The sequence below is a fragment of the Cornus florida genome, unplaced genomic scaffold (genome assembly GCF_030987335.1).
Source record: "Cornus florida cultivar Cherokee Brave unplaced genomic scaffold, ASM3098733v1 CherokeeBrave_3.0.0_Hap2_Chr01, whole genome shotgun sequence".
Classification (NCBI taxonomy): domain Eukaryota; kingdom Viridiplantae; phylum Streptophyta; class Magnoliopsida; order Cornales; family Cornaceae; genus Cornus; species Cornus florida.
Genome location: NW_026775571.1, coordinates 38432818 through 38459351, shown reverse-complemented (window position 1 = coordinate 38459351; position 26534 = coordinate 38432818). Strand labels below are relative to the sequence as shown.

The 26534-nt window shown below is 35.8% G+C and overlaps 1 protein-coding gene across 1 annotated transcript; it reads right to left on the bottom strand.

The window, feature by feature from the left end:
* Positions 1-21523: 21523 nt before the first annotated feature.
* On the bottom strand, positions 21524-23260 carry LOC132270955 (protein FAR1-RELATED SEQUENCE 5-like). The gene is made up of 3 exons (XM_059772173.1): positions 23059-23260; positions 22267-22523; positions 21524-22162 (listed from the first exon to the last, which is right to left on the bottom strand). Exons 1-3 carry the CDS (start codon positions 23258-23260, stop codon positions 21524-21526), a joined length of 1098 nt encoding a protein of 365 aa, XP_059628156.1.
* Between the last annotated feature and the right edge of the window lie 3274 nt (positions 23261-26534).

The following is a 26534-nucleotide window of genomic DNA, read 5'->3' as shown; positions in this document are numbered from 1 at the left end:
ACCTAAGTTTCCCTCCTATCATGGAAACTTAGATATAAATGGTTATAATAAAATCATACCAAATAAGTTGGAAAACCACAATCCAACTGTATAAAACCATATTTCCAATTAGACCACCAAATTGAAAAATACAACCCAATCCATCAAGTATCAATAACCACATTGCAATCCTATTTCAGAAAACATAGTGCATAGGACCATAAATAATTTTTATTATTTATATATACAAAAATTTCCAACAATCTCCCACTTGGTCCATGCACTCCAAGTTTTTTTTTTTTTTTTTTTTTTTTTAAAAAAAAAAAAACACTATGGATTACAACACACTTTAGAAAAGACGAGTGGCCACTCAATTTGTTTTATAAAATACAATTATCGAAATAGATGGATTGATACTTTAGAACACTCTCCTCCATAGACTTCCTCAATAATGGATTATGAATGTGTAGACAAGTAATATATTAGTCTAAGCAGTTCCATGATCTCAAAACTGATTCCATCTAGGATTTAAGCAAATATAGTGGTTTTTACTGTATTTCATGAGATGTGTAAACTACATATGGTCTAAACGCACACCTCACTATCCGTCCTGCTTCATACCATCACAGTATGTCGCTTGAAAGTTGCTTTGGTGAAGTCCAGGTGAAGCTCGAGCCTTGATACTTAAAGCTCGAGCATTGGTTAAAGCTCGAGCACGGAAGCTTGAGCTCGAGCATTAATTTCCAGATTATAGAATTTTGGGGATTTTGGGTGATTTTTGGGATTTTTAGTGTCAGATACTATTCATTGAAGATAGGAATGGTTCGCCTTGCTCCTTCTAATTGTGTTAGGGTGGCTAAGGATGTTTTGCCAAGTGCTTGGAAAGAGATTCCAATTTCTTATGAAACTACTTTTGTTTACCAGGCATTCATTAATGATCCTCGCACTAGATGGGCTATAAAGTCTTTTAGTTGTAGGCATCTTCTGCATCTTATGGTCCCTGTAACTAATATTGCATATCCTCATCTTGTTCGGTTGTTTTATCTAAATCTGGTTTATAGCGAGGATGAACCTTAGGAGCTTAGGACTAAGATTAATGGGCATGAGTTGATTATTAATCCTGATGTTATTACTGCTGCTCTAGAATGTTATCATACACTCCCTGAGGTAGTAGATGAAACACATAGCTGTCCTATTTTCACACCTTTTCCTAGGGTACCGATTGTTGAGAATTTAATTCAGAAGCTATGTAATGGTCGATTTGCTAGGAGAAAGCATAGTAGTACTACCAAAACCAAAATTCCTAAGAAGTTATGGATTCTAGATTCTATCATCTCTGCTAATGTCCATCCTCTTGGATATAAGAATATTAGGAATACTGATTTTCTCTAGGCACTGTCTGCTATTCAGTTTGAGCATTGGTATTCGTTCCCTAGAATGATTTTTGTCAGCTATTGTAGTTTTGGTCAGAAATTGGACCACACAAGACTGTTCCTACCCATAGGCTACATGTTCCATATATGTGCTACATGTGACGGCCTTGGTTTTTCAAGCCAGTGCGTCCTATGATGAACCGAAAATTGACTCAATAACGGATCCGAATGCGGAAGTGAAAATAAAAAATAAGACTCTAAGAAGTCAAAGTGACCTTCCATGAGGTCGTAGAACTCAATGAGAACCGATACGGAAGCAAAAGATCAAAAATATGACAAATAAGCCTGTAACGACCCGATCATTTGCTTTCCTTTCCTTTTTTCCTGAAATTTTACGAATGAATTTTTTTCGTTTAATTTTCTTTTCTGAGCTCTGTTTCGTGTCTCTTAGTGTCATCTCGATTGCTCAAAATTGGTTCCAGAGACTCTTTTCCGTGGATTGACAACTTCCTTTGATGACCGAGTCATTTTCACATTTTTCGTTTTTCGACACTATGCGCTATTTCGTCATTTTCCCTATTCTGTCTTATCTCCGTTTGTCAGTTTTTGGCACAACCTCACTTCTCATGCTTGGAGTTGGTTTTTGACTTCACGTGCCTTCATCTTTAGTGGTTTTCACGAAATACGTATCTTTACTTTTGCAAGAAAGTACTCTGGTTGCTCCCGGTGTCCATAGGGGCATGGATGCAAAGTTCTTTGAAATTATTTTCTTTTCTTGGGGTGTTTTTCGTAAATATCTTTTGAAGATATTTTATTTTAGGGGCTTTTAAGAAAATATTTTTGGAAGATATTTTCATTTTGGGCCATAAGTGCAGTTTTCACTTTTCGGAGGGGCCATTGTGCAATTAATGAAAGTTATTGCAAAATGTCTTGTTTGAGCCTGGATCCTCGTACGGGATTCATTTTCACATTTCGTCGAGTTGTGTACTCTCGAAATTTCCTCCTGGTCGATGTTTTCCAGTTTCAGGGTTTCTGGCCCTAGTTTTCGCCAAACTTGTTTTGGGCATAACTTTCTGCTCGGGACTCAATTTTTGACGCCGTTTCTTCCATTGTTCATATTTTATCATTTTGAATCTTTTTAATTCACAAAGTTTTTCCATTTGAGCGCGAAATTTTACTTTTTCAGACCCTGCGGGGCCCGTTCGGGGCACTTTTCGAGATTTCTATAAAAGGGGGGTGAGATATTTCATTTTTCATCTTCTCCCCTCTTCATGCATGACCTGGAGCTCCCATGGCAGCCTAAGGGGTGCTGCCATCTTCTCTCTCCTCTTTTGGTTCACTTTTCCTTGATGGAAAGTCTTCGGCCTTAACGTTTGTTGTTCCCCTCGCCGTGCTCTACCTTTCCCCCTTATTAGAATTCAGTTTTGATCATTTCTTGAGTTTGGTTTTGAGGTCAAGTTATGATTTTGATGGGGCTTTCATGGGGGTTATGTTCACGGCGTTGTCCCCGACAAAACCTAGTAGTTTCGTCAGATTCGGAGCCGTTCCATTTTGGTGGGCCTTTGGGATTTTCATCTCAAATTGAGGTAGGAGATGTTCTAGGTTTAAATTCTTGTTATATAGCATATTTGTGATACTTATACTACTTGTTTGCATGATTAAATATAAAATCTAGAGATTTTATTATTTATTTTTCTTGTACGGGATCTAATTTTTTCGTTTGCTCATAACTTGGTTTAAACATGTAGCATGATTTAATATTGCCCCTTGATATGCTCATTGTCGTGAGTTAAAATTGGAACATTTGAATAAGTATTAAAGATTTTATTTAATATTTATCTTAGGTGAAAGATTAATTCACATGGCCTTAACTAGCTTAAAATCAATAAGTGTTAGCATATTAAATTAGGCCTTAGCATGCTCTCCAACATAGTTAAATTTGAAAGTGATTAGTAATTATTAATTAATTTGCCCCGAGTGCACTATTCACTTTATTTAAATTCCGACTCGATATTCTTAATTTACATGCCATATAGCTTCACATATATTTGATTTAGAATATTCGGTTAGGTTCTGAAACCTTTTATTTAATTAAATTCCATGTTCAAGATTTAATCCTCATGGTGATATACAACTTGGAATTGTATTGTGGCATGCTAGACAATTAAGTTTTGGTATGGTTGTTCACATGTATTAAATTGGGATTTATTGCATGAAAATTGCAACTTTTGTTTTATATTTAACTTTAGTGAAAGTTTAATTCACATGGTCGTAAATTGAATGAAATAAACTTGTAATGTGATATTACATTAGTCCTTAGCATGTTTTCCAACATAGGTTAATTTGAGAGCATTTGGTTAAGTTTGAAAATTAAGAGATTTTAATTAAAAGAATTAATTAAAATCTATTTTGTGGTCCCATTAGCTTAGTTAAGATTTTAACTTGATATTTGTATTGGCCATGACTTGTTTACCAGTATATATTAATTGTGGACCATTTGAAGTTGCTTTAGAACCTTGGTAATTAAATTAGCATGATTTAATTAAAGTTCTACCTTGTTGTTCCAACAACCTAATTGAGTTTTAGAATGAATATAGGTGATGACCATGCCATGTCCTTTAACATGTATTAAATTGAGGTTATTTGAAATTTGATCGGAATCTAGAGAATTTAATTGTGTTTATCTATTTAAATTCTATCAATTTGCTCCATGATCTAGTTGTGTTTTAGAAGTGGTTTCTATATTCAAATCATGGACTTGGACTTGTTGTATATTCATTTGGTTATGTTTTGAACATTGGATAACATAGTTGCTATGTTTGTATTCATGAGAATATGTTTTCCTTATTGAATATATTGTTGCCTTGTGTAATGATTTGCACACTTCGTGTTTAATATCTTTCATGCATAGCGTGTAACGAATTGCACACTGAACATTCGACATTCATCATATCATATTAGTTGTGGATTTAGAGCATGTATTGTATAGGTTTCCAAATTTGGTTGTGCTTAGTAGATAGTTGATTATCTTGCATATTTTGTTGATATATGCGTTGTTGCACAACTTGTTGATTTTGGAAACTTGGGGATGTCATTGTTTGACTATGGCTAGGATGTGGTTCTAGGACGGGGGATAGTCCCTCTATATATAGTCTAATGCGCACATAGGGAGGTTACCCATGGGCTAGTAACCCTAAAGCAACTATGTTGTCGGTCTGATCAGGCGTGACGTCCGAGTTTCCACTTTGTTTAATTTCGCATTTCAATTTTAAGTTGATAACTAGATGATATTGCAACTTGCTGTTTCTTATTTGTCGTTCCATTTTAAGTTACAGGATGTTAACTTTGCGAAATTGTGCTTTATGCGTTGTATTGGAAGTTCCAATGTTGGTTAAATTGCATCGATATTGAAAATCGTGTTTTGACGTTCTAATAAAGCTTAGGATTGGTTCCATTGATTTATTTATAACATAGACGTTAGGTGGCATGAACCACTACTGTTATTTTGTGCTTTAGATTCTAAGTTGATGGTTTTGAGAACTTAAACCTTGTTGTATTGTATAACATGCTCTTTTGTTGTTGAATTGCATGGATAATGTGATTCTTGTTAACTTGTATCCAACTAAGCTTTTGTCATGTTGTATGGATTACTCTAGACCTAGCTCAATTGTATTGAAAATGGAATTTATGTTAATCTATGCTCAAGCATTATTCTTGTTGTGTTCTTTGGATTATCCCAACCATGATTCATTTCATATACGTATGTATATCATGATTCTTGTTGCTTAGACTCTAAGGTAGCTTAGGATGCTCCCCGAGTCTCACTTGGACATAGACGTTAGGTGGCATGAGCCCCTTTAACATGTTTCACCTTAAGGTGATAAATTTGTAAAATGCTTGGTCGATGCATGCTCATCTCCTACGAGTAGCTTTATGTTACTCACCCCTACGATACTGGGGCATATTTCAGGTTCGAAGACTTGGTTCGTGAAACTTAGCATTCCTTGGATGTCGTGTAGCTTTCAAGTTTCCATTTCATGCAAATGTTAGTATGAAATGTCATTTTGTAGACTTATATGTCAAAATATGTATATTTGATTCCATGTATGTAATGTGTACATAAGTGCACTCCTTTCAATGTATTTGATATGTATGAGATGAGGCCGGAGGCCAATGACATGTATATTGTATTCTATGCAACTTTTTAACTTCATGAAATGTTATGAAAAAATCGCAAGCCATTGCTTCACCACGGTTGCATCGGGTGTGTGAATTCCATTTTCATTCTTTTATAGGGTCTTATTAATCTTGTATGAAGTGTGGCTAAGGGCCAAACGGTCATTTGATCCCGTTTTGCATTTTTAGATTTCATGTTTTCCATTTCAAGTCCATTTTTACCTTTTTGCTCGTTGGGGGGTCGGATTTTGCATCGACTATATTTTTAAGCCATGGACCATTGTAGCGTGTCTAAATAGGTAAGTTACGTTTGCGTGCATAGTTGTTTTTGGACAAAACCTCATCGTTTGTGTTTTGAGCCTCTTGTGAATTCATTTCGCATTTTTTTTGCATATTCTGATCTAGGGGCATTATGGACCTTTCACATCAGTTTTATTTTCTTCTTTTGACATGGTTGAATATAAAACATGATTTTAGGGGGGGTTTCTTCTTCGTGTTTTTCCAGAAAATGTTGTCTTGGTACCGAAAATCCCTCGTGAAGTTTCAGCTTCCAGTTTTGATTTAGCAGCTTTATGACCCTCTTGTTCAGTTCTGATCTAGGGGCATTTTGGGAATTTCACAGTGAGTTTTTTTCGATTCCATCCACACTGTCGGGTAGAAAACTCGATTTTAGGGGGGATTTCTTCTTCGTGTTTTTCCAAAAAAACTCGTCTTGACCTCCGTTTCAAGCCTCAGTTTTGGGCAGATAAAAAAAAATGTAGCAGCAGCCAAGGGCTGCCACCAGCTTTGTCTTTGGGCACCGGCATGCACGCCGGTGGACTCGCGCATGGGCGCCGTGTGCACGATGGCCCCTCGTCGGGCCGCCGCGACGTCAATTCTTCTTTTGGGTTTTTCTCCTTCGTCCAGACTCCGATTGAAGTGAATTTTTTTTTAACTTGACTAATTTTTCGCTGTCTTTCCAACGGTGTGCTTGGTTGCACCCGATTCTTCCTGAATAATTACCAGTTTACCCTTTTTGCTTTAAGTGCTCGTTTTTCTTCGTCATGCCGTTTCTCCTTCTTTCGGACTCCGAATCATGCGATTCTTGAGTTCATCTTGATTAGTTTTTCGTTGTCCTTCCAGCGGTGTGCTCGGTGGCACCCGAATCTATAGTTTTCAGAAATGACTATTTTGCCCCTGAGGGCTTATTTGTCACATTTTCGATCTTTTGCTTCCGCATTAATTCTTGTTGAGTTCCACGACCTTATGGAAGGTCACTTTTACTTCTTAGAGTCTTGTTTTCTGTTTTCGCTTCCGCATTTGGATCCGTTATCGGATCATCCTTACGGTTCATCACAGGACACGCTGGCCTAAAAACCAGGGTCATCACAGGTGGTATCAGAGCGTCCGGGTTCGAATACCTTAGGACGACGGGTTTTGGGTGCATATCATGCTCACGTTGTTTTGCTTTGATGTGTCATTTATATCTTGATAACATGCCTTGTTTGATAACATATCTTCTATGATAACATGTTCACAGGCTTAGGTGTTTTGAGACATCTATTATTTGTTAAGCATACTTTATGTGTATATATGCTTCCTGATAGCATGTTCTGTGTCACTATCATGTTCTGGTGTGATAACATGTCTGCGTGCTTCTTGATAACATGTTTGATTTGATAACATGCCTATTTTCTTATGTGGCAACTTGTTTACTACTTGTGTGAGTAGATAGTTATGCTATGTTGCATGCTACTTATTTACTTTATGTCATATTTTTGCATTGTCTCTTAGGATCTGTTGTATCCCTTGGATGCGTTCTTGTTTCACGAGTTTCTTCCTTGGGTATGAGAAATTCATTCTGTGAGGACCCATGTAGGGAACCTTCTTGTCTATTCTATTGGTTGATGCGAGTAAGGCTCATGTGAGCATAGACGACTGCGATTCATTTCCTTTTCCTTGTCTGGCGGAGTGAGACGTGGGCTGGGGAGGCACCGTTTCATTTCATTTTCCATCGTGGCTTTTAGATCTAAGGCCTTAAGCATATTGGTGCTAGTGTCATTGTTGTCAAAGTTTTGGGATTAGCTACCCCAACTCTCGCAGATGCCTGGTTCCTGCGGTGCTTTTGGTAATGATCATTTTTGACATTAATGTCATTTGTATCGAAAAGTTCCATTCCGGAGCATGTTATGAACTAGTGCCTTATACCTTCATACTACTTTACTGACGAGTAAGTGTGGGCGAGTTCTGGTCACTGTTCGTACTACCTTGTTACTCTCTTCTTCTATCATGTTTCAACATTTTGTTGTCTTGGGATTCTCTCGGTAGTTGACGTTGAGTTAACATGCTGGTTCGTATGAGGTGTTATCTCAGTTCATGGTTTCGCGTTCCTTCAGTTGATCTTTAGACTTCAGGATTTGTCCTTCAGTGCGTTGTGAGCTGTCCTTTGATTTGACCTTTTATTCGGTCATTATTCTGTTCTCTCTGGTATGTTCCTAATTTTGGGGACGAAATTCCTTTAAGGAGAGTAGGTTGTAATGAACCAGTCATTTGCCTTCCTTTCCTTTTTTCCTGAAATTTTACGAATGAATTTTTTTCGTTTAATTTTCTTTTCTGAGCTCTGTTTCGTGTCGCTTAGTGTCATCTCGATTGCTCGAAATTGGTTCCTGAGACTCTTTTCCGTGGATTGACAACTTCCTTTGAGGACCGAGTCATTTTCACATTTTTCGTTTTTCGACATTATGCGCTATTTCGTCCTTTTCCCTATTCTGTCTTATCTCCGTTTGTCAGTTTTTGGCACAACCTCACTTCTCATGCTCGGAGTTGGTTTTTTACTTCACGTGCCTTCATCTTGAGTGGTTTCCACGAAATACGTATCTTTACTTTTGCAAGAAAGTACTCTGGTTGCTCCCGGTGTCCATAGGGGCATGGACGCAAAGTTCTTTGAAATTATTTTCTTTTCTTGGGGTGTTTTTTGTAAATATCTTTTGAAGATATTTTATTTCAGGGGCTTTTAAGAAAATATTTTTGGAAGATATTTTCATTCTGGGCCATAAGTGTAGTTTTCACTTTTTGGAGTGACCATTGTGTAATTAATGAAAGTTATTGCAAAATGTCTTGTTTGAGCTTGGATCCTCGTAACATTTCGTCGAGTTGTGTACTCTTGGAATTTCCTCCTGGTCGATGTTTTCCAGTTTCAGGGTTTCTGGCCCTAGTTTTTGCCAAACTTGTTTTGGGCATAACTTTCTGCTCGGGACTCAGTTTTTAACGCCGTTTATTCCATTGTTCATATTTTATCATTTTGAATCTTTTTCATTCATAAAGTTTTTCCATTTGACTACGTCTGCTCAAATTTTATTTTTTCGGACACGGCGGGGCCCGTTTGGGGCACTTTTTGAGATTTCTATAAAAGGGGGGGTGAGATATTTCATTTTTCATCTCCTCCCCTCTTCATGCACGACCTGGAGCTCCCATGGCAGCCTAAGGGGTGCTGTCATCTTCTCTCTCCTCTTTTGGTTCACTTTTCCTTGATGGAAAGTCTTCGGCCTTAACGTTTGTTGTTCCCCTCGCCGTACTCTACCTTTCCCCTTTATTAGAATTCAGTTTTGACCATTTCTTGAGGTTGGTTTTGAGGTCAAGTTATGATTTTGATGGGGCTTTCATGGGGGTTATGTTCACGGCGTTGTCCCCGACAAAACCTAGTAGTTTCGTCGAATTCGGAGCCGTTCCATTTTGGTGGGCCTTTGGGATTTTCATCTCAAATTGAGGTAGGAGATGTTCTAGGTTTAAATTCTTGTTATATCGCATGCTTGTAATGCTTATACTACTTGTTTGGATGATTAAATATAAAATCTAGAGATTTTATAATTTATTTTTCTTGTACGGGATCTAATTTTTCCGGTTTCTCATGACTTGGTTTAAACATGTAGCATGATTTTATATTGCCCCTTGATATGCTCATTGTCGTGTATTAAAATTGGAACATTTGAATAAGTATTAAAGATTTTATTTAATATTTATCTTAGGTGAAGGATTAATTCACATGGTCTTAACTAGTTTAAAATCAATATGTATTAGCATATTAAATTAGGCCTTAGCATGCTCTCTAACGTAGTTGAATTTGAAAGTGATTGGAGGTGTTTTGAAAATTAGTAATTATTAATTAATTTGATTAATTAATTTGCCCCGAGTGCACTATTCACTCTATTTAAATTCCGACTTGATATTCTTGATTTACATGCCATAACTTCACATATATTTGATTTAGAATATTCGGTTAGGTTTTGAAACCTTTTATTTAATTAAGTTCCATGTTTAAGATTTAATCCTTATGGTGATATACAACTTGGAATTGTATTGTGGCATGCTAGACAATTAAGTTTTGGTATGGTTGTTCACTTGTATTAAATTGGGATTTATTTCATGAGAATTGCAACTTTTGTTTTATATTTAACTTTAGTGAAAGTTTAATTCACATGGTCGTAAATTGAATGAAATAAATTTGTAATATGATATTACATTAGTCCTTGGCATGTTTTCCAACATAGGTTAATTTGAGAGCATTTGATTAAGTTTGAAAATGAAGAGATTTTAATTAAAAGAATTAATTAAAATCTATTTTGTGGTCCCATTAGCTTAGTTAAGATTTTAACTTGATATTTGTATTGGCCATGACTTGTTTAGTAGTATATATTAATTGTGGACCATTTGAAGTTGCTTTAGAACCTTGGCAATTAATTTAGCATGATTTAATTAAAGTTCTACCTTGTTGTTCCAACAACCTAATTGAGTTTTAGAATGGATATAGGTGATGACTATGCCATGTCCTTTAACATGTATTAAATTGAGGTTATTTGAAATTGGATCGGAATCTAGAGAATTTAATTATGTTTATCTATTTAGATTCTATCAATTTGCTTCATGATCTAGTTGTGTTTTAGAAGTGGTTTCTATATTCAAATCATGGACTTGGACTTGTTGTATATTTATTTGGTTATGTTTTGAACATTGGATAACATAGTTGCTATGTTTGTATTCATGAGAATATGTTTTCCTTATTGAATATATTGTTGCCTTGTGTAATGATTTGCACACTTCGTATTTAACATCTTTCATGCATAGCGTGTAACGAATCGCACACTGAAGAATCGACATTCATCATATCATATTAGTTGTGGATTTAGAGCATGTATTGTATAGGTTTCCAAATTTGGTTGTGCTTAGTAGATAGTTGATTATCTTGCATATTCCTGTTGATATATGCGTTGTTGCATAACTTGTTGATTTTGGAAACTTGGGGATGTCGTTGTTTGACTATGCCTTGGACGTGGTTCTAGTACGGGGGATAGTCCCTCTATATATAGTCTAGTGCTCACATAGGGAGGTTACCCATGGGCTAGTAACCCTAAAGTAACTATGTTATCGGTCTGATCCGGCGTGACGTCCGAGTATCCACTTTATTTGATTTCGCATTTCAATTTCAAGTTGATAACTAGATGATGTTGTAACTTGCTGTTTCTTATTTGTCGTTCCATTTTTAAGTTACAGGATGTTAACTTTACGAAATTGTGCTTTATGCGTTGTATTGGAAGTTCCAATGTTGGTTAAATTGCATCGATATTGAAAATCGTGTTTTGACGTTCTAATAAAGCTTAGGATTGATCCTATTGATTTATTTATAACATAGACGTTAGGTGGCATGAACCACTACTGTTATTTTGTGCTTTAGATTCTAAGTTGATGGCTTTGAGAACTTAAACCTTGTTGCATTGTATAACATGCTCTTTTGTTGTTGAATTGCATGGATAGTGTGATTCTTGTTAACTTGTATTCAAATATGCTTTTGTCATGTTGTATGGATTACTCTAGACCTAGTTCAATTGTATTGAAAATGCAATTCATGTTAATCTATGCTCAAGCATTATTCTTATCGTGTTCTTTGGATTATCCCAACCATGATTCATTTCATACACATATGTATATCATGATTCTTGTTGCTTAGACTCTAAGGTAGCTTAGGATACTCCCCGAGTCTCACTTAGACATAGACGTTAGATGGCATGAGCCCCTTTAACATGTTTCACCTTAAGGTGATAAATTTGTAAAATGCTAGGTCGATGCATGCTCATCTCCTACGGGTAGCTTTATGTTACTCACCCCTACGATACTGGGGCATATTTCAGGTACGAAGACATGGCTCGTGAAGCCTAGCATTCCTTGGATGTCGTGTAGCTTTCAAGTTTTCATTTCATGCAAATGTTAGCATAAAATGTCATTTTGTAGACTTATATGTCAAAATATGTATATTTGATTCCATGTATGTAATGTGTACATAAGTGCACTCCTTTCAATGTATTTGATATGTATGAGATGAGGCCGGAGGCCAATGGCAGGTATATTGTATTCTATGCAACTTTTTAACTTCATGAAATGTTACGAAAAACTTGAAAAATCGCAAGCCATTGCTTCACCACGGTTGCATCGGGTATGGGAATTCCATTTTTTATTCTTTTATAGGGTCTTATTAATGTTGTATGAAGTATGGCCAAGGGCCAAACGGTCATTTGATCCCGTTTTGCATTTTTGGATTCCATGTTTTCCATTTCAAGTCCATTTTTGCCTTTTTGCCCGTTGGGGGGTCGAATTTTGCCTCGGCTATATTTTTAAGCCATGGACCATTGTAGCGCGTCTAAATAGGTATGTTACGTTTGTGTGCATAGTTGTTTTCGGGCAAAACCTCATCGTTTGTGTTTTGAGCCTCTTGTGAATTCATTTCGCATTTTTTTTGTATATTCTGATCTAGGGGCATTATGGACCTTTCACATGAGTTTTATTTTCTTCTTTTGACATGGTTGAATAGAAAACATGATTTTAGGGGGGGTTTCTTCTTCGTGTTTTTCCAGAAAATGTCGTCTTGGTACCAGAAATCCCTCGTGAAGTTTCAGCTTCCAATTTTGATTTAGCAGCTTTATGACCCTCTTGTTCAGTTCTCATCTAGGGGCATTTTGGGAATTTCACAGTGAGTTTTTTTCGATTCTGTCCTGGTGGTCAGGTAGAAAACTCAATTTTAGGGGGGGTTTCTTCTTCGTGTTTTTCCAGAAAAACTCGTCTTGACCTCCGTTTCAAGCCTCAGTTCTGGGAAGATAAAAAAAAATGTAGCAGCAGCCAAGGGCTGCCACCAGCCATGTCTTTGGGCGCTGGCATGCACGCCGGTGGGCTCGCGCATGGGCGCCGTGTGCGCCATGGCCCCTCGTCGGGCCGCCGCAATGTTAATTCTTCTTTTGGGCTTTTCTCTTTCGTTCGGACTCCGATTCAAGTGAATTTTTTTTTGAACTTGACTAATTTTTTGCTATCTTTCCAACGGTTTGCTCAGTTGTACCTAGTTCTTCCTGAATAATTACCAGTTTATCCTTTTTGCTTTAAGTGCTCGTTTTTCTTCGCCATGCCGTTTCTCCTTCGTTCGGATTTCAAATTATGCGATTCTTGAGTCCATCTTGATTAGTTTTTCATTGTCCTTCCAGCGGTGTGCTCGGTGGCACCCGAATCTACAATTTTCAAAAATGATTATTTTGCCCCTGGGGGCCTATTTGTTACATTTTCGATCTTTTGCTTCCGCATCAGTTCTTGTTGAGTTCCACGACCTCATGGAAGGTCACTTTGACTTCTTAGAGTCTTGTTTTCTTTTTTCGCTTCCGCATTCGGATCCGTTATCAGATCATCCTTATGGTTCATCACATGATACGCTGGCCTAAAATCAGGGTCATCACAAAGCCCTAGGGGCAAAATGGTAATTTTCTAAAACTATTGATTCGGGTGTCACAGAGCATACCGCTGGAAAGACAGCAAAAGATTAATCAAGTTAGACCCAAGAATCACTTGATTCGGAGCCCGAATGAAGAAGATATGAAACTCCAAAGTTTCATAAAAATTAAACTTTTGGGTTTGAAATCAGTGCGGAAAGGGTACTTTACAAGGGTTAAAATGGTCTTTTTAGACAAAACTAGATGCAACTGAGCATACCATTAGATAGACAAGGAAAAATTAATAAATCTAGACTCAAGAATCACTTTATTCGGAGTCTGGATGAAGAAGATATGAAACGTCAAAGTTTCAAGAAAACCAACTTTTTGGTTTAAAATCAGTGCGGCAAGGGTACTTTACAAGGGGTAAAATGGTCTTTTTAGATAGAATTGGATGCAACCGTGCATACCGTTGGATAGATAAGCAAAAATTAATAAACTTAGACTCAAAAATCACTTGATTTGGAGTCAGGACGAAGAAGATATGAAACGTCAATGTTTCAAAAAAAAAAAACCAACTTTTCCGGGTAAGAAATCTGGACAAGAATAGTGTTTTGACAGAAAGCATCTTTCGATTTTTTTCCCAGAACTGAGACTAAAAATGGACCCTTAAACGAATTTTTCTGGAAAAACACGAAGAAGAAATCCCCTTTAAAATCACGTTTTCTACCTGGCAATGCAAAAGGAAACAAAAAAAAAATGCTGTAAAATCCCTAAAATGCCCCCTAGATCAGCATAGATCAAGAGAGTCCAAAAAGCTGCTACACAAATTTTTTTTCAGAATCTGTCCACAACTGAGAGCAAAAACGAGCTATCAAATGAATTTTTCTGGAAAAACACGAAAAAGAAACCCCTCCCAAAATCAAGTTTTTACCCGGCATTGATGGAGAAAATAAAAAAAACACACTGTGAAATGCCCAAAATGCCCCTAGATTAGTAAAGGGTCAAAAACTCATAAAATGAAACTTTGCACCAAGTATGCATTTGGCCCTAAATGCATTTCTAGGTTGAAACAAATGTGCACACAAGTGTAATTAGTGTTTTCAAGCACGCGGGAATGGTCCGCGGCTCCCGAGAAGGCCCGACTCAAAATCCGACCCCCCAACGGCCAAAAATGAGAAAAATGGACTTGAAATGGAAAATTTGAAATCCAAAAATGTGAAATGGTATCAAATTACCATTTGGCCCTTGGCCACACTTCATACATGATTAATGAGACCCTATGAAAGAATAAAAATGGAATTCCCACACCCGATGCAAACATAGTAAAGCAAAGACTTGTCATTTTTCAATATTTTCATAGTATTTCATGAAGTTGAAAGTTACATAGGATACAAACTAGATACCATTGGCATATGGCCTCATCTTATACATGTCAAATACATTGTAAAGAGTGTACTCATATACACATTATATGTATAGAATCAAATATACACATCTTGACAAATAAGGCTACAAATGGCATTTCAAGCCAACTTTTACAAGAATTACAATCTTCAAGTCTACAATCATCCAACCAATGATGAACATCATGAACCAAGTCTTCATACCTGAATAAAACCCCCCGTAACTTCAGGGTGAGTAAACAAGTTTACTCGTAGGGAATGAGCATGCATAAACTTGATTTCTTCACAGATTTTTAAATTAACTTGAAACGATTCAAAAGGATCATGCCACCTAACGTCTATGTCAAAGTGAGACTCAAGTATCATCCTAAGCTATTCATGCAATTTAAAGTGAACAACAGCATACAAGTATACATGCTCAAGTATACTAAACAATGTTAAAACATGTTATGCGACATATAAACATACATTTCCAATTATACTAAACCATATTAAAAACAAGTTATGAAACGTCCAAGCATATCTACTCAAGTATACATTTAATATGGAAAGCTCGTAAATCAAATACACAAACACAAGTATACTAAACCAATAGGATTGCACATATAACAAGTATGCATAGCACAAGTATACTAAATGAAATTTGAATTCATGGAGCAAGCATACAAGTTCAAATATACTAGATAGGATTCAAATACCCAAAGTAAGCATCAATTCTCAAGACACAAGTAATCCATGATTAACAACTTGAAATTAAATGCGAAAACAAATAGTGGAAAGATTAGGACATTCGGTCGCTAGACCAAGCAAGTATTTTCGGGTAATTACGACCCACAAGGTACCACCTAGTGCGCACTTATGACTTAAAAGACTCTTGTCTCCGTATTAGAGCTAAACCCTAGCCATCAAATAAATTATGTTCTCACAAGCTTTCCAAAATCAATAAGTTTAAAACTTATACAAACTCAAATGCAAGTTACCACATTCCATGCACAAGTAAGGTTGAATCTACACAAACCATGTCCTAGAATTCAAATCTAAATAGCATATGACATGTCATGTCCTCAATATGCAATTTATACATAAAGCAAGAATATCTAACAACAATTGAGCCACACAATCATCCTAAACACAAGTACTAAATAAGCTACAATTTTGTAACTAGCTTTCAACGTAAGCAATTGTAATATTTTAACAAGTTATATACCTACACAAGATATATATTTAAACAAGCTTTACAAGTCAATGATATTTTATATCATGCTAAGTCCAATTACCATTTTAAGGAGCCACAAGTACTAATTCTATATCACGTTAGTAGCATACTCACAAGGTAATTAAACATATTACATTTTAAGAGATTTTCAACCTAATCATGGAAAGTCTCTAAATTTCAAACAATTCCAAATAATCTCAAATTAATATATGTTAAACAATATAGCATGCTCATTACATATATCAAATCAAAAGAGCAAAATGAGCAAGACTCCATCATGTGGATTTTAATTAATTTAAATTAATTAAATCTATAATTTTTCAAAAGTTGTTCAAATGATCCTAAATAAATATATAACAAGGACTAAGTCATGGCCATACCATATATCAAGTCAAAAATGGAATATAAGTAAGGTACAATTTAGTAGAATTTAAATCAATTTAAATTCATTAAATCTCTAGATTTGAAAGCTCATTTAAATCACCCCAAATTAATATACAACAAAGATCAAGTCATGGCCATGCCATAGATCAAGTCTAAAGTATATGCAAGTTACAATAAATTATTTATTTCTCAAATTGATATAAAACATGCATACAACTTGTATTTCACTACAAAAGCAATTAAAATCATTTAAAAAATAAACTATAACACCCCCTACCTCACAAGAGGACTGTTCCCCTTGAATCCAAGGCAAATTAACACTAAATGGCAAATCCTTCAAGGGTTATGTAGAGGAGGATGAGTGGAACAAAAAAAATTCCCAAGGTTAAGCTTGGAAATCAATGGAAGGTTCTCAAAATTAAAGTCAAGGCCTAAGCATCAAGCTTCTCTACTGGTGGCTAGGGTTTGTGGTGAGGAAGAAAATGAAACAATGAAATGAAGTGTGAGTGGAGGAAATAGAAATCCTCCACTCACTATGTGATCTTACACCATGGTCAGCACACACAAGTTTGGTCAATTGCACAAAAACCCTTCTTTAAAACTATAATCCCAAAATGGCCCAAAAATAATTGCAAGACTTAATTTGAAGCATACACTTGTCACTCATCCAAGCCAACAAGTGGTCCAATCTTAGGCTAATAAATGGGTGAATCTCCACCTTCCATGTGTCAAGACATTAAGCTTCCAAGTGGTTCTACCAAGATGTCAATAAGTGGTTCCATAGGAATGTGACACTTGTCATACTTTCCAAAAATTACAAAAAGGTCATTTTCCAGAATATCTTCTAATTTAAATTATAAAATGGTCCCTAAGATAATTACACTAAAACCCCACAAGTTAAGAATATTACAAAAAAGTTATGCATCCATACCTTTTACAAGAAAAGTAAATACTTAGCATGCTTTTCTAAGAAAGTAAAAATACACATGGCATGGAATTTAAATATCGTGGATGCATGCAAAAACCAGAATCAAATCCGAACATGAAAAGTGAGGTTGTGCTAATAAAGTGACAAACGGGAAAAAGACGAAAAGTGAATAGTGTCGAAAAACGAAAAATGTGGAAATGACTCGGTCCTTAAAGGAAGTTGTCAATCCAAAGGAAAGAGACTCAGAAACCATTTTTAAGCACTCGAGATGACACTAAGTGACAAGAAACCGAACTCAGAAAAGAAATTTCAACGAAAAAAAATTCATCCATCAAATTATGAGGAAAAAAGGAAGGAATGAAATGACTGGGTCATTACATAGAGCTACAAGGTTTTGTGGTAGATATGAGAGAGGAGTCATGCGAAGAGTCTCCAAAGTTTGGGATGAAAGAATGGAATAAAGTATGGGCACATATGCCGGCACATCATCATGATGTAGTAGAGTTTGGTGATGGGGGATATGTAGCAATTGTTGCTGATAGAGTTGGTGATGAGGCTACGGACAAGGAGTTGGATCTCTCCGATAGCCAGCCCTTACTGAGGAGGAGGCATATTCCTCAGGGTGAGATTAGAGCTTTACAGGCCAAGGTGGCTGAACTGTAGTATGGCCAGGCGGTGCTGCGGCAAATGCTGACTGTGCAGTAGAGCATATTGAAGGAGTTACTATGCCGCACTCCGTCCGCTCCATCTATTTCCTCTGATCCATCACCACCACCTATGGAGTAGCTTTCTAGGGCTTTTTTTGTTTTTCTTGTTGACTAGGGCAGTCTTTTTAATGTATTTATTTCTATATAATGTATATCTACCTTAAGTCTTGCTTTCAAAAGTATTGTACTGATTTCTGATATATATACATGCTTTTTGCTTCTATTTTCCTTGTGTTGATATTTTTGGTTCCCTATGATATTTCTCTATGCTTATTCCATTGCCTTAATACTCTGATGTGTGTTGGAGTTTATTGATTTTGCCAGATACTACAGATTAAGTTTGGGGGTGATTTGCCTAACAACACCATTGGGTGGTTTTGAGAGAAACCACTATGTTGAAGGAAACGATGTTAAATATTCATTTTTACCCATCTATGCATTATTTTGTTTTATCTTTGCTGGTCTACTTGAATGGTAATATCTTTCTAACTCTCTTTTATTCTCCCACATTGAAGACAATGTGCACACTAAGTTTGGGGATAAGGTTGTGTTAATTTGAAACTTTTTGCTTACACAAGGATTTGACTTGATAGTTAATGATATAAGTATGTGTTTGAGTCTGTTGATGGTGATATACTCTATTTGTAGTCTGATGTTGGTTAAAAATGGTTTGTATGCTAAATTATTTTGAAAAAGGGATTCCTTGAAATTTTTTGAAATCAGTTGGTGGCCAGTGGTCCACTTTGTTAGGATGATTATTGTTTAATGATGTTGATCTCTGAGATGGTACACTTTGCACATATTCACACTTGTATGCATTTGGTAGGGTAGATATTGGAAGCCTTGTTTTGTTTCGAGTTAGACTAAGATGAGCAGGTGGATTTGATAATTTTGATAACCAAGGCATAAAAAAGAAAGAAAAAAAAAAAAACAAACAGAAAAATATTAGTATGTATGCAATACAATAAAAAAAATTAAAAAAAATTTTCTTCACCAATGTGAATGAAAAAGGAAAAAAATGATGAAAAAGAAGTAGAAAAGGATCAAGTTCAGGTTTGTACTTAGATTGCTTGAGTGATTAAGTCCTTAGGGGTGTGTTCTGACACCTAATGCCCTAAGATCATCTGGTCTGGGAGTCATTGGTTGAAAGCTTGTTACATAAGGGGTTTAGGTTGCCTAGATTACTTGAACAATTAAGTCCTTAGGGATGCTTTAATACTTAATGCCCTAAGATCATTTGGTCTGGGAGTCATTGGCTGAAAGTTCGTTACATCGGTGATTTAGAAAGCTTAATAAACCTAAACATTGCACAATATCTTTTTGAAAATATGCATACTCATAGAAAAATAATAATGCTGTGGGAATCGGACTTTAAAAAGTTTGCCTATCAATTGAGGAATAACAAGGAATAAATGCAAGTATGGAAAGTAAGCCACATGTTGAATTGTAGGATCACTTTCAAAGTATTTTAGAGATTAAGATTGTTGAATGAATAATTAAACTGATATGTGGGGACTATGGTTGCTTGATTGAAATTGAAAGTTGAAAGTTTTTCTAATTATATGATTAGTATACTCGCTGTATTTAACTGATTAATGAACTGCATGATGATATGATTTGAAAACTTATTATGCAGTTAAGGCACTGATTTGGGAAGTTTGTGGGTATCTTTACTGGAAACTTCATGAGACTATAACTCATCCACTAGGAGTAAGCTAGGGGTTTAAAGGCTTGTTGCATAGGCTAAATACAACCGTGATTATCATGAAAGCGGCTTTTTAGTTCTGTATTGCTAAGGGACTAGCAATATGTAAGTTTGGGGCTATGATGAGCGCTGAATATATGCATATTCGAGCCCCTAAATATATATATGTTAAGGCCTAAAGTGGTACTTCTATCCATAGTTAGACTGATTTATTTTTAATGTGTGTTTACATGTACTTTTCTAGAGAAATGGTTAAAATTAGGACTTTATGATGATATCGAAGCTTACAGAGTCGTTGCCGGTCATTCAGAGCAAGCCGAGAGCTTAAATGGTGAAATTTGAAGAAATTCTAGTCCCAAAGCTCGAGCCCAAGTGTTGAGGCTCGAGCATCACAACAAAGAAAAAGAAAAGTCAACAAGGCATTGAAGCTCGAGCCTTGTACCTTAGTGCTCGCGCCTTAACTTAAGGTGCTCGAGCCTTGACCCTCAAGCTCAAGCATGAGGCATTGGAAGTTTAAGAGTTAATTTTAATTAAAAGGCTATGCTCCCAGGTCTCGTGCCTCACTTTCAGGATCGAGCACTATCCATTGAAGCTCAAGCTTGGAGTCCCAAATGCTCGAGCCTGGTACCTAGTGCTCGAGCCCATGAAGCTTGGATTGAGCAATGTTAAAAGATTTCAATCCCAAAAATATTCTAAGTGTTGAAGAAAAAGATGTTTCGAAAAATAGTTAAAGAAAATTGGCTAAGTGTCAAAGTAAAGATCGAGCACCAATTCTTGAAACTCGAGCATCAATCCAGAGAAGCTCGAGCCTTGTTCCTAAAGCTCAAGCCTAAACCTTATAGCTTGAGCCTCTGTTCCTAAAGTTTGAGCCTTCCATGATATATCAGGTTTAAAGTATGGGATTGCTTTCTTTATCAGCCGTATCTCATCCCAGATGGGCCAGAAGATCTAAAAGCCCACCAAATCCTTATTTTCTTCTATAAAAGAAAGCGTAAGCCTTGATAGAAAAGGTCTGAAATTTCAAGTTCTTTTTACAGTGTTATTCAGAAGGCTGGTAGCGTGGTGACTTTTAGGGTTCCTACAACCTTGAAAGTGAAGATCCTGAGAAGAGATGTGTTGTCCGTGACGATGGAGGCACCTCCAACACAGATGACGTCTGACATCATCATGAGTAGCTAATTTCTCTCTTAGGGCACTGATATAACCCAATCTAGTATTATAGTTTGATTGTTTTAACTCTGGGATTTTATTTTATTATATTATGTTTACTTGATTATATGACTATGAGCAATTGAGACAACTCAGTTGGTTTTCATACTTTAGTAGATTATAAATTGTTATTCTCTTATCTTAGATGTAATAGTTTATTGTCTATTCTCAACCTATCTTGTTATACGGTATTTGGCGGAACCTTGCCGGACACAAGAATAGAGGTCATATAATGGTATTCTAACATTTTTTGTAAAAGAATGTTTTCATAGTCTATGCTTAGGAAAGGTGGATTGTTTACAAAGTAGTTAGAGTAGTTAGAGTGGGCAGGTGGATAGTCCGCGCTAACCACAGATAGGTTATAGTTAATTGAATTTTGCAGAACATCTTTCTTTAAAACCTGAATTAAATGAATGTTATTGAGTTCAATTTATTTAAAAAACATAATTATTAAATTTTGAGAGTTGGAGCAGTTAACCATAGTATGATGATTGTGGTGAAGTCAAAGCCCTAAGATTTTCTCTCTCTGATTACTTAGTTTAATATTTCAGTTTCATTTTAGTTTGTTTTTAATCATGACAACAAACAAATTTTCCAACCAGGTTACCTGTAAACCATAAAACAAAATTAAAGACTGAATACAAATCTCATCTCCCTGTGGGTTCGACATCTCTTTCTATAGCATTATTCTACATGGAATCATCCTATTGCAAGTGGTAAAATTAGACACGATCACTCGTTACGTCGTGTTGCATTCCATCCTCACCAACGACTTTGTAAACACAGCCTTCGTTGCCATCGATGGGACTACAACCAATGATCCTCTGACTGGCACCAGCTGCTAAGAACTCCTCCTGGAAAATATTAAATATAACTTTTGTGTACAGGTTTGCCACCTCTACTAATATGTTACAGTTTATTTTTAGTTGAGGTAGATTATGGAGCAACCTATACTCAGCTACATACTCCTTGTAACGCTTGTCGGACAACAGCCTTTTAAAGTGTGTGAAGAAATTCGGAAGAATTAGTTGCCTAGATAAGTATGCCTTCAAGCAACCATTGAAGCTTTCACTCAATTGTGTGCTGTGGATACCTGTGGACCAGGCACGTTTAATAAATGCCATGGCCCATCTATGTTTCAAACCTAACAGATTTGTAAGCCACATGTTACCAATAACACCATATTCCGTTATCATTAAATTCCATTCCCTAGTAAATTCTTCCTCTTCCTCAATTTGAAACATTAATTTTGAGAACACCTTCTTAAAGCTTTGCGCACGTCTAAACAAGAACCCTAGATGCTTCTGTGCATTTTGCATTAGGTGCCAAACACACAGATAATGTTTTGTCCCTGGCATCTCCTGCAAAATTATTTTCTATAATATAACTATGCAATAACATGTACCATTGACAACTACACAATGCAAAAGGAAATGCAAAGAGTGGAGATCTGAATTGAAATCACCTGCGTCAATGCCTTTCCCATTGCAGCATCTTGATCAGTGAATATCATCTGTGGCACTATACCGGACATTGCTTTCAAAAACGTTTGATATAACCAAACAAATGACTCTGCAGTCTCGTCATGCATGAACGCTACTCCAAACACAATGATCTCCCGGTGATGATTCAACCCCAAGAAACTTCCAAATGGATGGTTGCCATGTACAACTTTGTATGTTATGTCAAAACTTACAACATCTCCAAAATTGCAACAATCAACTATCATTTTTGAATTAGCCCATAATATGTTAGTGATCATTTGATCACTATCCAATTGGAATGCATAAAAAAAAAGATGGATCTTTACAAGCCTGAGTCTCAAAATAATTCATTAGGCATGCTGCCTCTCCACATTCAAGCTCAGTTTGTCTTCGGGTCCTTATATGGTTTAATAAATCCAACTTCATGCACCTGATTGATTCTATTCCACGAGCTTGCCTTCCCATCAACTCATATGAAATGTGAGGGCTTATTCCTGAATTAGAAGCCAATTCCAAATCAATGGCCTGAACGCGGCTAATTCTACACTGGGACGGCAGCATGTGCATGCATTCATCAATTATCAATGGATGGTTATGGCTTTCAAAAAATTTTGTAACTTCCAACTTATAGGTATACTTGGAAACTTGTATAAGCATTCGAGTAAGGCAACCGGTTCGTGTTTCGGCCCTGGGAGTCTTTGTATTACTGTCCCAAATGTCATCAACCCTGAAACCCTCCTTGCAGCATGTTAATAATCTCTATGATAGTTTACCAGTCTTCTTGCTCTTATTAAAATACTCTTTGCGGATGCTAAAACCGACTCGACCGGCATATGAATTATAGAAATCATATGCCTCTTCCTCAGTTTCAAACTTCATACATATTCTTGGTTTCCATTCTACGACATCGGCCCCTGCAATAGGAGCATTTTCTGTATATGTGTTGTCTTTGATGTTATTTAATACCTCTTCCATTCCAATAATTCAAATCAGAAACCTGTAATATAAAATAAATAAATAAAAACCATTTGAGCGAAAGGCTGTGTTGCAGGTATAGATTATTAATTGGAAATTTTTTCTGACCTATTAACATTATTCAAGATAGTATATAAAACCAACTTCCTCAACTACACATATTTTAATTTTGCTACAAATAACAAAATAAATGATTTATTTAACTTTTTCTAACTCAAACATGTACTTCTAAACTTTTTGGGCCTTCTATTTGCATAAAAATTACAACTATGTTCAATTATTCATTTAACTTTTCCCAAATCAAACATAGACTTGCAAACTTTTTGGGCTTATTTTGAGAAACATTACAACCATGTTAAGTTATTTATAATGAACAATCATAACTCTCAATGGAAACTTACAGGAATACAATGGAAATTTTTTTTAACATCTTCAATTGATAGTATAAAACCTCCATTCAACCTCTATTTCTAATTATACAGAATATCCCAAATATATTGTAGTATTAATCACGAATAAAATACTGCATTACAGGAATTCAATGAAAAATTTATTCTAACATCTTAAATTGAAAGTTTAAAACATAATATAACTTATAATACAGAATATCACAACTTTTACACAATTTAATAATATAATTTTCACAATTTCTCATTCAATTTTTCACAGTTTAATAAACAGTTCAAGAATAACCAAACAAAAGTAATGAAACACAATGTCATACTATTCACAAATTCACTTACAAATCCAGTACACTATAGCTTCGTCTTCTTTGGCCTTCAATCAAACACAAGACGCTACAGCTTCGTCTTCCCCAGCATTGAATCAAACCTTTCCAACAAAATTGTAAATTTGGAAAGAAGAAAATTAAAGAAAGCTGGGACTTTTTTGGGAAGATGAATTTATTTCTTTCTATATTTTGGGAGAGAAGAAGAAAGAAAATTAAGAACAGGCGTTATACCTTCATCACTGTAGCTTCCTGTTCTCTGACGTTCAATCAAACCTTTGGAAAGAAATTGTAAATTTGGAAAGAAGAAAGAAAATTAAGAACAGACGCCATACCTTCGTCACTATAGCTTCCTCTTCTCTGATGTTCAATCAAACCTTTGGAAAGAAATTATAAATTTGGAAAGAAGGAAGAAAAATTAGGAGAGAAGAAGAACAAAATAGATTAGAAATTTGGAAGAGGTGCTAAATCTATATTGGAACTTCCAATTTGGTGCTTAAATCTGAGTTTCAAATAGGTATAATTTCGTATATGTCTGTATATATAATTTCGTATATGTGTATATATTTATCGTATATGTCTGTGTGTGTGTGTGTGTGTGTGTGTGTGTGTGTGTGTGTATATATATATATATATATATATACCTTTTTTTTACCCAAAGTCCTGTTTGGCCATTTCTACCACTGCTACAGTGCGTGAACATTAAGAATCGGGGGGAACAGATTCTCCCGTTCCACAGGAGAGGATTCTATTCCGATGATAAAAATGGAACTGTGTATGTAATTTACACGACTACAAATGTAACTTTGTTGTACTTCGATGTTGAATTTCTGATGGAGTGGAAATTTAATTGACATACAAGAATTCTCCAATAGTAATATGCATCTGCCTCTACTTTATAATCCTCTTTTGTTTCTATGGGTTTTTTACTTGTTTATTAAGAATGGATATGATTCATCACAATAGTAACCCATAGTAGCAACCTGAAATTCATGATCAAGTTTTGAAATCCGTAATCCATTAATCTATTGTGACAGCATTAGCATAAATCTTTTTTTTTTTTTTTTGAATTTATGACAAAATTCGATAATGAATTCTCAATTATTTCAGCTCCAGTACTTCAAAATTTGTTCTATTTTACATATATGAAGAGAGGCACAAAAATGGTTGTCACAATTGTAATGATCATAGGGTCAGCTTGTAGTAATTGCAATCTGCATTTTTCATCAATGCAAATTGGTTAGATAAATTCCCTGGGACTAAGGTATCTTACTCTACTGCACTTTGCTCATATCATGATGGTGTATTGGTTTATGTTTTTAATCAATTTGCTAGTGGACCTAAACCTTTTAAAATGTTGAAAGTTTGGTGTTTACAAGAGGCAGTTCTACCATTAGTTCAATAGGCTTGGGAGGTTGTTGTTCAGGGCAATCCTAAGCATATCTTATTAAAGAAACTTGGAAATGTCAAGAAGGCCATTAAAGAGTGGAAAAAAAATAGTTATGGCAGTGTGGGAGATCGAGTCATTTAGGCCAAACAACAATTAAAAGATATTCAATTACAGTTGTTGTCATCTCCTACAGATGAAAATTTTATTCTATAGAAGCAATCAAGAGATGATTACCTGGCTTCTATGACTCTCGGAAAATGATAGGTGTTCTGCCTTCTTTTATCAAAAGACGAAACAACACAGAAACATGAGTGTTGTCACTCACATTACCAAGGATAATGGGCAGTCTTTTTCTGAGATTGATACTATCAACAGATGTATATTAGCAGAGAAGTTTCTCAAATGAACTTTGTTCCTTATCAACAGTTGGACTTACAAGATATTATGGAGCTTGACACTGAAGTTACTCATGAAGAAATAAAAGAGGTCATTATAGATTTTCATCCAGACAAGGCCCCTGGCCCTGATGGTTTCCTAGCCCGTTTCTTTTAAACCTATTGTAAGCCCTGAACTATGCTCTGCATTCCAGCATTTTTTCAGTAGTGGAAATCTTCTTATTGGGGTTAGAAGTTCCTTTATCACACTCATCCCTAAGTTAGGGAATGCAAGTCAGCTAGGTGATTTCAGGCCAATATCACTTTATAATGTGGTGTATAAAATCATTATTAAGCTGCTTGCCAAAAGATTGTCACTGGTGCTCCATAAAATTGTAGGGGCAGAGCAATGTAGATGATTTGTTGATTCCTTGTAAGGCCTCCATCTCCAATGTTAGTGTTCTTTCCACTTAATTTACTTAAACATTTTGAGGACATTACTGGACTTCAAGTCAACAGACAGAAAAGCTGCATTATTTTTTCTAGAGCTGTGAGGAGGAAAAATGCTATTCTTCAAATCCTTTAGCACTGAAAAGCTGTTGCCCCTTAAGTACTTAGGTCTACCCTTATGTCCTAATGGACTTAAAAAAGCAAATTGCATTGGCCTTGCTGATAAGGTAACTAAGAAAATTTTCAGTTGGACCAATAATTTTCTCTGTGTGGCTGGGAAGGTGGAACTTTTTGAAAACATTGATAACAAATGTGATTTTGTATTGGTGCAGT